The sequence below is a fragment of the Diceros bicornis genome, chromosome 15 (genome assembly GCF_020826845.1).
Source record: "Diceros bicornis minor isolate mBicDic1 chromosome 15, mDicBic1.mat.cur, whole genome shotgun sequence".
NCBI lineage: Eukaryota > Metazoa > Chordata > Mammalia > Perissodactyla > Rhinocerotidae > Diceros > Diceros bicornis.
Genome location: NC_080754.1, coordinates 25,832,382 through 25,849,994, shown reverse-complemented (window position 1 = coordinate 25,849,994; position 17,613 = coordinate 25,832,382). Strand labels below are relative to the sequence as shown.

The 17,613-nt window shown below is 49.5% G+C and overlaps 1 protein-coding gene and 1 pseudogene across 2 annotated transcripts in view; both read left to right on the top strand.

The window, feature by feature from the left end:
- Positions 1-1,802: 1,802 nt before the first annotated feature.
- ITGB5 (integrin subunit beta 5) overlaps positions 1,803-17,613 on the top strand; it is a 106,213-nt gene continuing 90,402 nt past the window's right edge. Inside the window, exons 1-2 of one of the 2 annotated variants that reach the window (XM_058555952.1) lie at positions 1,803-2,000; positions 12,726-12,811. In XM_058555952.1, the coding sequence (XP_058411935.1) occupies positions 1,931-2,000; positions 12,726-12,811 (156 nt within the window). In that variant the 5' untranslated portion in view covers positions 1,803-1,930. The remainder of the gene's footprint in view (positions 2,001-12,725; positions 12,812-17,613) is intronic. The other variant, XM_058555953.1, reaches the window with a different exon arrangement.
- LOC131414798 (alpha-enolase-like) lies at positions 16,144-17,488 on the top strand (annotated as a pseudogene).

The following is a 17,613-nucleotide window of genomic DNA, read 5'->3' as shown; positions in this document are numbered from 1 at the left end:
CATGCAGTTTAAGGATGAAATGCTGGCCTTCTGTGAAATTTGGAGCTTCACCTCTAGGTACAGCATACTATAAGAATAAGTTTAAGAGGTGGCCCCCTGGTTTAGCGGTTAGGCGCCTGCCATCTGCTACTGGTGATCCCGGTTCCTATCAGGGCATGCACTGATGCACCGCTTCTCCAGCCATGCTGAGGCAGCGTCCCACATACAGCAACTAAAAGGATGTGCAACTATGACATACAACTATCTACTGGGGCTTTGGGGAGAAAAAGGGAAAAAAAGGAGGAGGATTGGCAATAGATGTCAGCTCAGGGCTAATCTTCCTCACACACACACAAAATAAATAAATGTTTACTTCCCCGAGCCTCAGGACCACCTTGGTGGGGGGCGGGGGGGGGGGGCGGCGGGCACACAAAGATTAAACTCCAAACTCTCTAATCTGGGCAGTTAGAACCATCCCTGGCTTGGCCCCTGGGAGCCATCGGTCCAACCCGTTCCTGACTTTGCAAAGGTCAGATCACTTTGCTCTTTACTCCTCACTGCTTCTGCTTTTAGTCAAGGCATTCTGAACTTTGGGACAAGGCATCCCAGCTCTGTCACTTCTGGCAAGTTAACCTCTCTGTGCCTCAGTTTTCTCATCTGGATAACAGTAGGGCTGTCGGGAGGATTATAGGAGCTCATATGGTAAAGCATTTATAAGTGTCTGGCTAGCAGCGTGCTTGCTCTCTGTACATGTTAGGCATCCTGTTAGTATTTCCTTCTACCCGAAGGCCTCCTCTTCTCTTGACTAAAAACTATTCCAGTCTTCACCTATTCATGGTGGCCCAGCCCTAAGGCCACCTGGTCCTTTGCACGCACGCAGTGTCAGGGGAAGCTCACACCCCCACCCCTTACTGGCAATTTCAGAACCAGCTCAGATGTAAATAGTAAGGCGAAAGCCTGAGCATCTGCTTTTTAGTTTATTAGTTTGGCTTCACGGAAACTGCCAGTGTATCGAGATAAGGAAAACAAGAACTGCGGGATATCGGCCAGTTGCGAATCCTCGACAGGGGCAAAACGTTAATGAGGGAAAAGTGGGCTTCACGTGTGCCTCCACGCCCCCCGTGCTCTTCCTTCCCCATCAAGCGGGTTGCCTCGCGGTTACACGCGCGGGCGCCTCCGTCCCTTCTCGGTTGAGCGCGGGGCAGGCGGTGCGGCTCTGGGAGGACCAGACGGCCTTGGCACGATCCCACCGTACCTGCTCTCCCTCCCGAAGTCTAGCAACCCAAAGTAATCTCGGCTCGCCTAGGGGAGCGTGCCCCGCCCCCTTCCCGTGGCGCCCAGCTGCTGAGAAAGCAGAGCGAGACCCTACCCAGCGATCTCGACCCCCACAAGCGCGCCGGAAGGGACTTCCACCTGGGCGCCCCGGCCTCCGCGTTCCGGGCCGGTCCCAGCGCGGGGCGGAGCTGGCCGGTCGGGAGCTCGCCCCGCCCCGCCTCGCCGTAAACTGACCGTGTGGCAGCCGGGCGGGGGCCTGGAAGGGGAGAGAAGGGGAGGAGAAAGGAGGGAGGAAAGTGGAGCCTGGCGGGCCGGAGGGAGGAAGGGAAGGGGCGGAGGCGCAGGGCAGAGTGTGCCGGCGCGCGGGGCAGCCTCAGCGCGGGGCGCGTCCCGGAGCCCAAGCCGCGGCCGCAGCGCGGAGCCAGCGCCTGCCCTGCCCTGCCCGGGGCCGTCCCGAGCGGCGACACCCCAGGCGGCCCCGGGACTCGGCTGCGAGAGGGATGGTGGCGGCGGGGCGCGGGTCAGCGCAGCCGCCACCGCCTCCCGCCCGGCCGCCGGCGCCGTGAGCCCCGGCTGCGTGCCGGGCATGCGGCTGCGGCCCCCGACCCCTGGCCCCCGCGCTCCGACCCCGGCCGCACGCCCCCGCCGAGGCCGCCGCTGAGGCGGGCGCCCCACCATGCCGCGGGCCCCGGCGCCCCTCTACGCCTGCCTCCTCGCGCTCTGCGCGCTCGTGCCCAGCCTCCCAGGTAAGCCGCGCCGGGTGCCGCGCTGCCCGCTTTGCAGGAAGAAACTTTGTCGGGCACAGAGCCGCCCGCAGGCGTCTTGGAGGGGCCGGGGCGGAAAGTGTGATCTGAGGGTGGAAGGGGCCTTCTAGGCACTGCCAGGTGGCCGAGCCGCCGGGGTACGGCCCGGTGGGGGGCTTCCGAGCTGCGTGCCCCATCCCGCGCGCAGCCCCCCGGACTGTCGTCGGCCTCCAGTCCCCTCCCGGGCTGAGGAGGAGCCTTCCCCTTCTGTGTAAACAGTTTGCCCGTCTGCTGACCGAGCTCGCGTGCGCCCGTGCCCGGTGCGCCGGGAGGGCCCCGCCAGTCCTGTGTGGGGACCCGGGCTCTGCACCCCCTGGCACAAAGCGGCCCTTGTGGCGGCCGGGGGCGGGCGGCTGCTGGGAGGCGCCGAGGGATGCCGCCGGTACCCTGGTCCGGGAGAGGCGCAGGGCAGCTGGAGGCGCGAGACCCGGAGTCTTCGCTGGAGTCAAAGTGTGGGGCCACGGTGACTCCGGGGGCTCGTCTCCTGGAACTGCGGGTGCTCAGGGCTCCATAGCGAATCCTAGAGTTTCACTGTGCTCAGGCCAACCGCCTTCCTTTAAAGATGTAATCCTCCCCTCCCTGCTCCAAGCCACCGCGACCCCGAGGGGAGACCCGCGTCCCAATCCACAGCCCCACCTGGGACTTCCCGATCTGATGCCTTCTACCTGGCTTTATCCCGCGATTTGCAAACACTCCTTGCCGCACACTCCCCTAGCTCTGGAGGATTCTGGAGCGGAGGGCTGGGGGTGTGCGATTGCATTAGCCGCACACTGCCATGGGCTGGGGGCTATGCGAGGAGCCCCCAGTAACCTGCTTTAAGTGTTCGGAGTTGGGAGAGGGCTGGACGTGGCGGTTAGGAGGCCCCAGAGGAAGGATGCTCTGTTTGGCGCTGGGGCTGTGAGGCAGATGAGCTACCCCCACCTCCTCAAAAAAAAAAAAAAAAAAAAAAAAAAAGCAGGAAGCTCCAAACTTGCTCCTTTCCCGTAGGAAATCAGTGTGTTGGGGTGCTCCATTCACTTGCAAGTGCGAGATACTTGATTGCTCTTGTGAACCCACTGCCCAGCTGCGGAGGAAGGCAGGGAGGGCTGTACCCCTACGGTGTCGTGTCTCATTTACATGAAGGCTGCGGAGGTTTATAAAGGGCAGAGCGGAGGAGGGGTCTGGACAAACAAAAACTTCCTTTAGGCCCTAATTCCAACTTAGTACTGTAGCAGGGCTTCTTTTATGGGAAAATAATCACTCCAGCACTTGGAGTAGATCGGTGGTTTCCAAACACCCATGTGGCAACCAGTGCCCATCGCTGATGTTTTCTTGGGTCCCCAGGGAAATACAAAGAGAAAGAAGATGTAGCCTGCGTCACACACAGGAGTATATCTTTGCCCATCATCCCCTGCTTCACAAGGACTATCCTTTAACTTGAAATTAGGTCTTTTTTATTTTTGGTGGGAAAACTTATTGTCTTTTAATAATTTATAGTGATAAGAGAGGGTAGTTTTTCATTTTTCGCAAAATAAAACTGGCGATCCTGTATAAATTTCCCCCTTTTCTGTTTGTTTCTTTTGTTTTGTTTTGGTCTTCATGTTCTGTGAAATGCAGAAGTTTGGGAACTGCTAAAGGAGATGACTTCTAAGTTCCCTTGCAGCTTGACATTCTGTGATTCTAATAAAAATGCAGATGTTTCCAGTTGCAAAGAATTCTTTGAATATACTGTTTTCCATTTACATTGTGATTTCTGTTTTTCAAAGTTCCTCTACATCCTCACAATGATCTCCATTTTTTGGATGGCCCCAAGATGGTGAAGTGACTTGCCCACCCTCCTTCTCCACCAGCCTCAGAGCATTTTGGTCCAGTGCCCTTTGTCCTGCATGACTCAGCATAGGTACAAGCATTGAGCTGTGATTTATTTCCAACTCTTTCAGGGTTCCCTTTTCTTCTGCGGTTGCCTATTAGAGCTCAGCCGGCCCCGGGGATGGGTAGAGCAAGCCCATCGCTGGCCTCCAGACCTGGTCCGCTCCCTCTTAGTGCCCTGGAGCTCCTCGAGGTTAGAAGGTGCAGGCTCACATCTGTGTCATTTCTCCCAGTTTCCCGGTGTTGCTGAGCCAACTTCAAACATAGTTTGAAAGAGAGTTTTCCTTTTTCTTCCCTCTTCTTTTTTCTTGAAGCCCTGCAGGTACTTTCTTTAGAGCTTGTTTCTGTCTTGCTACTAGGAACATGATTTGAAAGAAAAAGCTTCATTACTCAGTGAAAGAAAGAGGTCACCTGCAGGGCCATGCCTGCCTGGTGTCCCGAGACCGGTGGCCAAGTTGCCCTTCTGTTGCTTTCACCCCACTGTTGTCTCTGTGCTTAGTCCAGCAGAAAACACACTTCTGATTTAAGGGGGCTCATTTCAGCAAGTCTCTGGCAGGCTGACAGCCCCCTTGTCCTGGGGTTATCTCCCGCTCTCCTCCTTATCCCATGGCCAAGAGCCTCCGGACAGCACCCTGGGACCTAGTCTTCCCACAAAACCAGGGAATGGTTTCTCTGGGGTGAGGCCCTTGCTCTCTAAGGAGGGAGGAGTGTAGTATTGATCCTGCTGTAGGACTGGAGTCATGTTTACTATCATAGTTTATTAAAAAGAAAAAAATCAGATGTTCTTTTAGTGGATGCCCTGCAAATTAGAATGTTCTAAATCCTCAGAGAGCCCTTTATTCTACTTGGTGGGCTTCTGTTGGCAGCGCTCTCCCCCCACCACCACTTCTCTGCGGTCTGTCAGGGGCTGTAGGAATTTGGCCCAGGGTTTGCTGCTCTCTCCAGGTGACCAGGCGTGGGTTTAGAAATGACAGGACAATGAAATGCAAACAGGGGTTTGGTTTGTAGACTGCTGTTTACCCTAGGTATTTACATTTTAGCTCCATCATCCTTGAATTAGGGGGGCTTTTTATAAAGGGGATTGAGCAGAAGAGGGCAGGGTCTAATTAGCTCTAATTAGTATTCCTCTCCTGCTTGTTCTCCATGCTTATTTAGCTACTGAGGCAACGGAGAATTAAAATATCTAAGTAGTTGGCAGAAGGCCCTTGGGCCTGCCGGCCCTGGTAACTACTTTTCTTCAGCTGGTTCATGGAAATATTCTGAGAAGTTTTAACGATATCGGTAATGTGGAACAATTACACAGCGCTTCAATAATAGTGCTCTTTCACTGGGGCGCTGTGGGTTAATGGGGTGGGGTGTCTTTTCACAGGTATTTTCAGTTGCCTGGGGTTGAGAGCTTTGGAAAGCCCACTGCTAGGGTTTGTTTTCTTTCCCTCCACTTGGAAGGGGATTAATGGCCTTTATAAATGTAAAGGAACACTTTATTTGTAGGTGCTCATTTGTTTGTGAGGCTTCTTCTTCTTCTTCTATTGAACGCAGGGTTTGATTCCTAGGCCACATGGTGAAAAGTTTGCTCCAAGACAGGCCTTGACAATCCCCTATGGTGGAAGCTTAGAGGGAGCCATAGTGTGGCCTGCCCTCTCCTTACTGGATTCCTGCCCCCACCCTCAGCCGAGTTTTTCAGAGATGGTTGCTTGTCTTTTGTAGAGCTGGGACCTGCTTCTGCACTTGGCCCCTATAGTCCTTCTAAACTCTCACTCAGAGTGGTCCTGTTAAAACTCAGATCATGTCACTCTGCTTAAAACCCTCCAGTGGCTTCCCAAAGTCCTGGCTGTGTCCTGCGAGGCTCCCCCCACCCTCCAACTTCCCTGACTGTATTTTTCTTATCACTTCCCCTCACGTACTTCACTTCAGCAACAGGAGCCCAGACTCCCCCTGCAGGCCCTTCCCTCTGCCTGGACTACTCTGCTCCCAGATAGCTGCATAGCGGGCTTCCTCCACCCGCAGCCTTTTCTCAGTTGTTCCCAGCTCAGCCAAGTCTTCCTGGCCACTCCCAACTAGACCTGCAACCTCCTGCCCCACTTCTTCCTATCTCCTTTTCTTCCTTGATTTTTCTCCTTAGCGCTCATCACCATCTAATGACTGACTTAGCTGGTTTATTGTCCATCGCCCCTCAGTCAGGATTGTCCCCCAGCCAGGGCATAAGCTAGATGAGGGCAGGGAGTTTTGTCGGTTTTATTCATCACTGTGTCCTCTGTGCCTAGGACAGTGCCTGACTCATATTTGTTGCATGAATGGATAAACATGAGCCTTAGTAGTGTGTGTGTGGGGGGGCGGGGCTTGTCCCATCCTCACCTCCTCACTCCCTTCTACAGTTAGCTTTGAGGTCAGGGACTGTGCATGTAGCTTATTAGGAAGAAACATTCTGGGAGAGAGAGAACCCATTTGAATGTGTCAAGATTTTTGAACTGGAATCAATGATAGAGGCCATTTAGTTCACCCCATGAATTGTTTGCATGAGGTTGCTGAGGCCTGGGAAGTGTAAGTGACTTGCCCAAGGTCATGTAGCCAATGAATGACATAACAAGTACTTGGATCTTTCATGCCCAGGATATCCTCTCCTCATCCCATAATTCCAGCCATAACGTCGCCTCCTCTGTGAAGCCTTCTCTGCATCCCTTGGCCGGAGCAGAATTGGCCTCTCCTTCCCTCGCTCTCAGAGTACATTCTATTAGAGAGACTTGGGGCTGGAGGGGTCTTCCTCACATGCTATATGGTGAGTTGCCCAGGTCTCATTTACTTTTAGGTCCCTGATACAACCATGGTGGTTGGTACTCAGTTGCTTCTTCAAAGGCCTTTAAAAAATACCTTCAACTTTCTAAAAATTTAAAACAGTTTAGATTTACAGAGAAACTGAGAAGATATAGTACAGAGAGTTCACATATGCCCCACATCTAGTTTTGCCTATTATTAACATCTTGCATTAGTATAGCTTGTTTGTTAACAATTAATGAACCACATTGATGTTTTATTATTAACTAAGGTCCATACTTTATTCAGATTTCCTTTTTTTTTACCTAATGTCCTTTTTCTGTTCTAGGATCTCATCCAGGATACCACATTACATTGAGTTGTCATGTCTCCTTAGGCTTCTCTTGGCTGTGCCAGTTTCTTAGTCTTTCCTTTCTTTTAAAGACCTTGATGGTTTCAAGGAGATACTTTGTAGACTGTCCCTCTACTGGGATTTGTCTGATGTTTTTCCTCCTGATTAGATTGGAGTTATGAGTTTTTGTAGGAAGACCAAAGAGATAATCAATTGCCTTTTTAAAATTTAATTTTTGCATAGGTAATATCTTCACATAATATTTTTACAGCATAACATGTATACAGTGAGAAATCTCCTTCCATTCTTGTTGCCCATCAGTCCAGGATATTGCCCTGGCCCCCGTCCCCAAACAGATTATCCCTGTTTAGGTTTCTTATGTAGCCAGAGTGTTTTCTATACCTACGTTACAAATATCCCTTCCTAATTTTAATTGAAAGGCAGCATTAAACACTGTTCTGCATCTTGCCTTTTAATTTAGCAGTATATCAGGGGAAGCTTCATATCAGTATATAGGGAGCATGCACATTCTTTTTAATGCTGCATAGGAGTCTATTATACGAACTGGTGTTTTATTTATTTATTTATTTTTTATTATTTTTATTTATTTCTCCCAAAGCCCCAGTAGATAGTTGTACGTCATAATTGCACATCCTTCTAGTTGTTGTATGTGGGACGCGGCCTCAGCATGGCCAGAGAAGCGGTGCGTCGGTGCGCGCCCAGGATCCAAACCCTGGCCGCCAGAATCGGAGTGCGCGCACCCAACCGCTAAGCCACGGGGCCGGCCCTGAACTGGTGTTTTAAAAAAACAAGTCATGGGGGCTGGCTTGGTGGCATAGTGGTTAAGTTCTCACGCTCCGCTTTGGCGGCCCAGGGTTCGCAGGTTTGGATCCTGGGCGTGCACCAATGCACTGCTTGTCAAGCCATGCTGTGGTGGCATCCCATATAAAGTGGAGGAAGATGGGCACGGATGTTAGCCCAGGGCCAATCTTCCTCAGCAAAAAGAGGAGGATTGGCAACGGATGTTAGGTCAGGGCTTATCTTCCTCACACATACACACAAAACTCACATCTGTAAAACTGACATTGTTGGGTATTCTGCAGATGTCTGATGTTCAGAAAGGCAAAGATATAGACTGACTGAGATAGATCCTTCCTAGGGTATATTTTCATTTCATGGTAACATCTCTAGACCAATGACCATAGTCATGTGCCACACAATGACATTTGGGTCAATGATGGATTGCATGTACAATGGTGGTCCCATTATTTGTATTTTTTTTCCCCTTTTTCTCCCCAATGCCCCAGTAGATAGTTGTATGTCATAGTTGCACATCCTTCTAGTTGCTGTATGTGGGATGCCGCCCCAGCATGGCCGGAGAAGCCGTGACTTGGTGCGCACCCCGGATCCGAACCTGGGCCGCCAGCAGTGGAGTGTGCACACTTAACCACTACGCCACGGGGCCGGCCCCATGGTGGTCCCATTAGATAGTACCATATAGCCTAGGTGTATAGTAGGCTATACCATCTCAGTTTATGTAAGTACACTGGATGATGTTTGCACTACGATGAAATCACCTAATGACACATTTCTCAGAACTTATCCTGTGGTTAAGTGACACATAACTGTATTTAATTGATGGATTCTGTACTGGAAATACTTGGTCTATTGTGTGACAGATGTGGAGGGTGTGGTTCAGGGCATGGGGAGAAGCACTCCATTGCTTTACCACCCTTTTTTTTAAAAACAAGAATGAAATGTTTTTATTTTCTGTTGTCTTGAAAACAATGACTAAAATGTAATTCAGGATTGTATTTCTCTAGCCTGGCTTCTCGCTTGTATCACGAAGGTGATGGCACAGACATTAACTGTTCTGAACATCATGATCTGTGATTGATCATGTGCTTTCTAGGGTGGGTGTACGCCCTATACACTTGTTAAGCTTTTTCCACGATCCCAAACGAATAGTGTCATGTCTTCTCTCCCCTTGCCAGTAGGGCTATTCCAGCTTGGTACTCACTTCTGTTATGCCACTGAATGTTTTGGATCAGGAAATTCTACCTGCTGGATGTGTGCTTCAGTAGGTGTTGTCTGACCTTGGACACGTGGGGTGGACAGAAGTGAGGAGAGGTGGAATGGAGGGAGGCCAGCCGGGCGGCTACTGCAGGAATCTCTGGAGAGCATGCCTTGGGCTGGGTGGGGCTGGAGGGTGCAGGCAGGAAGGATTGGATGAGGAGAAACATTTCATACATCTTGAGGGAATCATCGGCTGGACATGATGGCTGCCTGGGTGTGATTGATGAAAGAGAGGGGTGAGTCAATGAGTTTCGGAAGGAGAGCATATTTTTAGATTACGGTTTGTAGTAAACCCCTGGCTTCAGAGACGCTAAGGGCTGCAGGCAGTTGAAGTTGAGCTGAGAATAGTCACTATGCAAACAGCAACCAAGAAAAGACATGGCCATCATCTGGGCCGTGAGCGCCTATTTCCATGACCTAGACACAACACTCTGACATTTGTGAACTCCGATTGTTTAGCTTTTATTCATTGCTTCCTTCCTTTCAAAATGTTATTGGTGCCGGGTGACTCATCCAGCCAAATCCAAACTCTCTGAAATATTAATAGGTGGAGAGAGGAGAGATGCCAAAGGTAGTGACTCTGGCACCATGGCACATGTCAGCACACAGCCTATGCTTCTGGCTCCTGGAGAGCCTGTCTGCTACCTAGCACATGGCAGACTGTGAGTGTCCGGGGAGCAAGGCCTGGGTCATTTATCTCTGTATCTCTAGCATCCCCTAGGCCAGTGCTTGGCATTTAGGACGTGCTTAGTGCAGGGTTTCTTGAATTTGAATTTGTCCCAACAGCAACCTAATTTTAGAGGAATCATTTTGAGTGTGGTGAAACTACTTTGCTATTGCATGTGAATATGTAATAATAATAGAAATAATTAGTAATGCAGTATGGCAAATATTTTACAGTTGTTCAATATGTTTTCATACCGGATGTCTGTCACATCCTTTGAGCCTCTTCAGTATTATGTCCAAGGTCTTCTAGGCTGGCAAAGCTGAAGACGAGAGCCCAGTCTGATCTGAGTCAGAACTGGGGAGCTGTTACTACCCTGAACCCTCGACCCAAGTTCCAGAGCTCAGTGATGAGGCCCTGGTAATTAGAAAGTGGTGTTTGTGAATTTATGTAGATTGGAGCAGAGATGTAAATGAGACATCCTTTCTGAATGAGGGCCTGTTGGAAGTCTCCTCCAGAGGACCCTGGAGCTCGCTGGGCATGCAGCCCTGAGTCCAGGGTGGAGCAAGGATTGCCAGGCAGGTACCCTATGTGGGCACTTACTGACCAAGACCCCTTCTGACCTCTTTCTTGTAGACTGGGCTCCTTATTTCAAGTCACATACTCTTGTTTTCTCATATTTTCATCTATAAAATGAGGTGACCTGACTAGCTCATCTTAAAATATTTCTAGCTCCAAGGTTCTGCGATTGGGTGATTTAATGGAAATGATTTTATACATCAAAGCAAATTATATACCACAAGGGCCGATTTTGTATTTGATAAGGTTGAGGAGAACAGGAGGAAAGTTACATTCATTCTGAATTTAATCCGTCCCCCTCAGATAGTGGTTTCTGACAGGTAAGGGGATTTGACCAAAAAATGAAACTGGCATTTTGAAACTCTTTTCCTGCACCCATTCTCTCTCTTTTTTAAGGTTTAAGTGCCTATTTACAAGTCACCAAGTGGGGCCTGCCTGGTGGTGTAGTAGTTAAGTTCACACGCTCTGCTTCGGCAGCCCAGAGTTCGCCGGTTCGGATCCCAGGCGCGGACCTACGCACCACTCATCAAGCTGTGCTGTGGCAGCGTCCCATATACAAAATAGAGAAAGATGGGCACAGATGTTAGCTCAGGGCCAATCTTCCTCACCAAAAAATAAAAAATCAAAAAATAAAAGTCACCAAATGAGTGGATTCATTTTAAAATGAGAAAGGAGGTTGATGCAAGCAGGAGGCAGACAGGCCCAGCTTCCTGGTGGGCTAGATTCTAGGACCTTCTTGGTCCATGTTTGGACCCGGGACGGGCTTTTCCTGCTGAAATGAGGTTGGTCCCAACTTTTTTCTCCTGGAAAATGTGTTCCGAGTCCAGCGCTGCACCCAGGAGGTCCTGCTGCAGGCCTAGCAGAGACATGGGGTTCCCCAGCCCCGTGGGTGTGAGGCAGGGGTTCCAACAGGGTGATGGCTGGTGGGGACGAGGAGCCCAGGGTTCAGGGTTGGGGTCTCTGGCTGAGGGAAACCATTGTTCTCACCCCCTTTGGGCTCCCAAAGCCACCCTTCCCTTCTTCCCAGCATCTCAGGTCCTGCCACTTTCTCCTTCCTACTATGCCAGCTGCCATTCCTATCCCAGATGATATTTCTTCCCTCTAGTGTCCGTTGGGGTGACACAATGCAGCTTCCTGTGTCACCTGATTTCTGTTTTTACTGCTAGAGACAAAGGAGAGGCGGAGAGTTAAAATTAGCAAATTAGAGAAATGTTAGAGTTTCAGGATGTCTGACAATGAATGTTTTTATGGTGCCTAGTGGAGCTTCCTATATTTTCCCCTCCACTCTTCCTTTTTAATCTTTTCAACTCTTATTTTCCCCCTTATAGACTGAGTCCTTCTTCCTAGGGCTGGTGGCCCTAGGTTTCTCTTTTTTTCCATCAATCCAATGGGCCTCTCTCCTCTTCTCTCTATATTCAAGGCCAGACCAGGAGAGACCAGTGGGTCTGTTAGTACTGTGAGGCCTAGAGAGAGTCATTTCCGTTCAGAGAAAACCCAAGTTCTGCTCTTGGTCAAGAGGAAGCTGTCCTGGATGTTTCAGAGAGGAAGGAAAAGAAAGAGTGACAAGTTTCACGGAAGATACCTGTGCTGCTGGGTGGGGAGGTAGGGGGTGGGGATGTAGTGGTTGGGGAGGTGGGGTGGGGGGAGGAGGGGGGACAATGGAGTTAGGCTCGCCACCACAGTTGACCTCCTTCAGGAGATCCCTCCCCAGATTAATGGGAGCGGGGGACTGGCCTGGGTTTGAAATAAGTAACTTTTACAATGATAAAGAAGTTTCCTACAGATCTTAGTTTCTGATTTTTTTTAAATCAGGGATGGGTTTTGAATTTGATCAAATGCCTTTTCATTAGCTACTGAGGTGACCATGTGGTTTTTCTTATTTGACCCACTAATAGGTATATTGAATTAATGGGTTTCCTTTATCCTAACCCAGCAAGGTATTCCTGGGATACATTCTTCTTTAAGGGCTCTGCTGGCTTCTTTCGGGATGCTGTGGATTTGGTGTGATAGTACCTGATTTAGGATTTTCTTTTCTTATCCCTGAAGGAGACTGATCTATTCTTTTTTCTTTCCGTTTTTGTACTGTCTTTGTCATTTTGGCTGGACTAGGTATAAAGGGGCCTTGTTTCCCCTCGATGAGGGAGGACCTGCTATGTTCTGGGGGAATGGGGTGAAAATCCAAGCGGGCCCGGCAGAAGAAATGGGAGTTGCTAACACAAATGTGGGTGCTTCAAAAACTGTCAGTGTTTAGCCTCAGCCAATGAGCCTTAACCTGCAATTAGCCCTGGGGCCTGCACCCTGAAAAAGGAGGTGACTCCTCCTCCTGCCCCATTCAAAGGCCTCATCAATAAGGTTTATGGCCAGGAACTAATTGGTGCATCTTTCTCTTTCTCCGAAGGTCTCAACATATGCACTAGTGGAAGTGCCACCTCCTGTGAAGAATGTCTGCTCATCCACCCAAAATGTGCCTGGTGCTCCAAAGAGGTATGTGGGTGGGGGAGAGGAGGAAGAAGAGAAGGAGTGCGGGGGAGGGGGTGGGCTACACCGCAGCACACAAGTTGACTGTACAGAAAAGCTGCAGATTCTGCAGTCTGCTTCTTCCTCTTTTGCAGGTATGACGAAAGAAAAGCTGCATTTTTATAAGTGAAGTTGCATCTCTAGATTGTGTTGAATGTTTTCATTTTGTTTTAGGGAAACAAAGCCTTCCTTCCTTTTTGTGGGGGAAACAATTATGACTTTTATGTAGTTTTCTGCTATTTGGTAAAAGACCTGAGCTTGTGAAATGAGTTTGTTGCATAACGATTCCAAATGTGCCCAGTGGGTGTCGTGTTGGTGGATGCTGGTCATCTTAGTGTGGCTTATTTGAGGATGAGTATTATGAATTGGCCTTTATGGAGTAATTTTATTTAAAAATACTGGCTGCTGTTTCTTTAAGCCCTATAGAAAGGGATATAAGTTTGGGGCGATGTTAGGCATATTGCTGTAAGTATCAGAGCTTCGTGGGCTAATTAGGAAATGATCAATTTCTAAATTCCCTGTCTTGAAGGAAATTTCTGGGTCACTTTTCTAAACTGTTGTTAGAGTCATGGGGCCCAAACCCTCCTTGTACTACTGCACCATTGAGATTATTTTTTAAAGAACCCAAGATTTGCTGTTTTGGACTGGCTCGGCCTCTGCAATTCAGTGTGTGGCGCCTGTCAGGACCAAGAGATGGCTCCAGGCAGGCTAGGCTTCTTCTCATGATGTAGCCTCAGAGGTCTAGGGATCTCTTTAATCTACAGATGATCGTGCGGGGAGCCCTACGAGATGCCATACACTTTGAACATAGTATCTCTAATCCTCACAAGAGCTTTATCGAGTGGATAGTAGTATATTTGTTTTATTGATGAAAAGCCAAGGCTCAGAGAGGTAAAGTGACTTTTTCAAGGCCACGCATGTTCCAAACAAGCTTGGGTTTGAATCTGGCTTCTTGGACTTCTGAGCCCCAGCTCTTTCCTCTAGGCTGCACTGCCTCTTACATATGACTGCTCTAGAATTCTTTCTAGTAGAGAGGAAGATGACTAAGCAAGTGCTCTGAGAGAGCAATCTTCCCAATATGTAAACCCTTCATTATTTTTGTGCTTAACTATAGTGTCTTTGTTATGAACTTTCTTTAAAACCTTTGCCTGGTTCCCTATGATCTGTAGGATGTAGTTTCTCAGTAAATATTGATTGATGGGTTTCATTGGATGGCTTTTTATTGTGTGTCTGCATGTGCAGGCCATGATCATTTCTTTGCCCATACTCTATACTCCTTCAGTAACACTCATAACCTCTTAATTCTGTTCATTTGTTTTTGTGCCTGTTACCAACTAAATCATCATCTCCTTGAGGACCTAAACTATGTCTTATTCATCTTGGCATCCCCAGATCTAGCCAAGAATCTGGCAGGAATTTATATTTGATAAAAGAGCCCTGTTAAAAAGATAGGCAGTTAGAAAACCGAAGTTTAAATCTCAGTTTGGCCAGTTTTACCGTCTCAGTGTCTTCGTGTGTAAAATGAAGACAATTCCCACCCTCCAGCATTACTGGGAGTATACAGTGAGATCAGTGCGTGAGAGCACTTGTGCATGGACTGCTGGTTAACCGAGCCTACTGAATGACTGAGTGAGAGTTATCCAGCAAACTGCTGCTGTCATTGATGGGTATGCTCTAGTGAAATGTGGGCAGTGGGGTCTACTTTAAATTTCTTCCTTTCTTTTGCTAGCCCTTCCATATATCTGACGTCCTGTTGATGAGAGTGAATGACATTATCCTTGGGAGCCTATCATTGTCCCGGTCCACACCTGGGTTCCCTCTATGCTTAGACAGAGCCTCATTCTTGGCTGAAGAACTTCCTACATGCCTGCGCTGGAATGCAGCTTCCCATCCTCTTTGGGGTTGAACTTTCCCCAGGGCCTGAGTGTGTTTCAGGGAGCTGGGTTCGGAGAGTTCAGGAATGGTTTTGATCAAGCCCTGCTCCTTAGCAAGACAGAATAAGTGTGGTCTAGTGCCTTCGTAACTGTACATCCTGGGACATCGTCAAAGAATAAAGTATCTGCCAAGAACATATGGTGTGTGTGTACACTGAGGGCTGGTACTGAGTAGACGGCCAGGGAGGGCCAGGTCCCTAACCAGTGTGTTCTTGTGGATTCTGATCCGCCCCTCCCCCTACCTTCGCTGCATACCACCACGGATTAATCCCGGAACACATTCCATGGGGACTCCCCTGCTCTGGATCCCACAGTGACTTCCTTATTTATTTGAGGTGGGAGTGGGAACTCCTCACTCTGCGTTTAACACCCCTTATAAACTAATTCCATCTCCTCTACCCTGTCCACTCTACCATTACTGTATTCTCCCACAGGTATTGAGTTTGAGTCAGCCTGTGTCCTTACCGCCTCCCGCACAGCACCTCGTGCTGATTCTCTCTGCCTAGTTCTGCTGCGTGGCCCTCTTAAGCTGGCTCTCTTGTCTTTGTTTCCTAATGTAGTTTACTGGCAGCTTCAGACTTACCCTCTGGCTTCAAGACCAGAGTTGCCAGACTCTCCCCTCCTCTGAGACCAGGGTGTGTGTGGGGCTGCCTGGCCTCCCCTGTCTACACTGCACACCGCAGCCCCTGTCCCTTGTCCCTTGTGACAACCCTGGGTTGTTCTAGCCAGCCTTGGCCTCTACTTCTCGGCCAGCTTGAACACCTATGGTGCTGTTTAATTGCACAGCGTAAAACATGCAACAAACTCTGGCAGTTTGTCATCTATTTTGTCCTTCATTTTTTTTTTAAGTGAAAATCTGCCTCTGCTCTAAGATAGTAAGTGTCACAATCTGGCTAGCTATAGAGAGGAATGTACAGGGAAAGACGTGTGTGGATGCTTATATGGCAAGGCCTCGGGGCAGCTCACATTATTTCTGCTCACGTTTTCTTGACTAAAACACATCATTCCTTCTCAGTGCAGCGAGGACTGGGAGACTTAATCCAGCTGCGTGCCCAGGAAGAAAGGGAGAGTGGGTTCTGTGGACTAGCAGCCTGTGCCTCAGGCAGGAAGGCCAGTGTGGCTTGCAAGAGGACAGTGGTTTGGGAGCCATGGGCAGGGCTGAGGAACCGGTGCTCCCTGTGGGTCAGAAAGCAGGGGTGGTGGGAACGGGACGGGAGACAAAGGCAGGCAAGGAGATTTTGCCCAGGGTGGGGGGAGCAGGGAGGCTGTTAGGGCGTGAAAGTGAGACACCTTGAGGAGATGTGGCCGTGGAGGTACAGGCTGCTGTGACACCTGAAGCAGGAGGACCAGGTAGGCAAGGCCGCCCCTGTGAAAGCTGAAATCCTCAGGGAGAAGAACAGGGTGGCCTGTGGCATTTGGATGGGTGGTAATAGGGTCAAGACTTGATATACAGATAAAGATGTCTCAAAGGCTGTTTAGCACATCAGTAAAACCATTGGGCTTGCCCCAAGTAGCAAGAAACTGAACTCTGTGAAATTGCAGAAGATTGACAAACTGATGATAGAGGTGGATGGCACTGAGACTAAATCTGAATTCGGTACACGTGCCATAGGGTGTCCCTTACTGTCTGTGAAGCTGGAGCTGCTGAGAAAGGGCTCCCTGTACTGTCACATTGCTGACTTGTTGGCACTTGACATCATCCTACAAGTTGCAGTTTTAATGTGGCCAGTGGGTGGTTCTCATGCTGGCAACCAGGTGACAATGCAGGAGTTTATGGTCCTCTCTGCCGGTGCAGCAAACTTCAGGGAAGTCATGCTCACTGGAGCAGAGGTTTACCACAACCTTGGAGAATGTTATTAAGGAGAAATAAGGGAGATCTACTGCCAGTGAGGGGAATGAAGAGGACTTTGCTCCTAACATCCTAGAGAATGAAGCCCCATTGTGCAGTTGGGAAAGCTAGGTACACAAATAAGGTTGTAACTGGCACAGATGTGGTTGCCTCTGAGTTCTTCAGGTCTGGGAAGTATGACCTGGACTTTAAGTCTCCTGATGACCCCAGCAGGTACATCTTCCCTGACCAGCAGGTGGCCCTGTACAAGTCCTCCATCAAGGACTGGTAGTGTCTATCAAAAACCCCTTGGAGCACGATGACTGGGAAGCTTAGATGGAGTTCCTTGCTAATGTACGTGTCCAGGCAACAGGAGACGATCTCAATGACCAACTTGAAGCAAATGGCCGAGGCTGTGGATGAGGAATCATGCAACTTCCTCCCACTTAGAGCAAAGCAGATTGGCTCTGTGACCTAGTCTATTCCAGAATGCAAGCTGCTCCAGACCATTGGGGGCGCATCAGTTTCCCATCACTCTGGAGAGACTGAAGATGCTTTCCTTGCCACCTAGTGGTGGGGATCTGCACTGGACTAGTCAAGATAGGTGTACCTTGGCAGTCAGAGCTGGGCAGAGGACAGCCAGCTCTTCAGAACTAGAGGAGCTGGCAGCAAGGCCCAGTGTCCCAGCAAGAAGTTCAGAAATTCTCAGGCAAGTTAGCTTTGAGCAGGCGAGCCCCTGAACCTTTCCAGCTCTGGGCAGCTAATTCGTCCTCTGCTTCAGACAGCTCAGGACAGCAGGCTGATACCAGCAGGGCCTTCAGGAAGTTAACTCACTGTTCCCCCATCCCTGTGCTTTTTTACTGCTTCATCAGAATTTCTACAGCAGGGCCCAGCTTGACCATTTGGAACCCAGTTTGGAAACCCTAGCATAGAAATGTATTAATAATCATTTTAAGCCACCATCATCATTTTTCTCTCTTTGTTCCACAAGCGTCTGTGGAGCCACT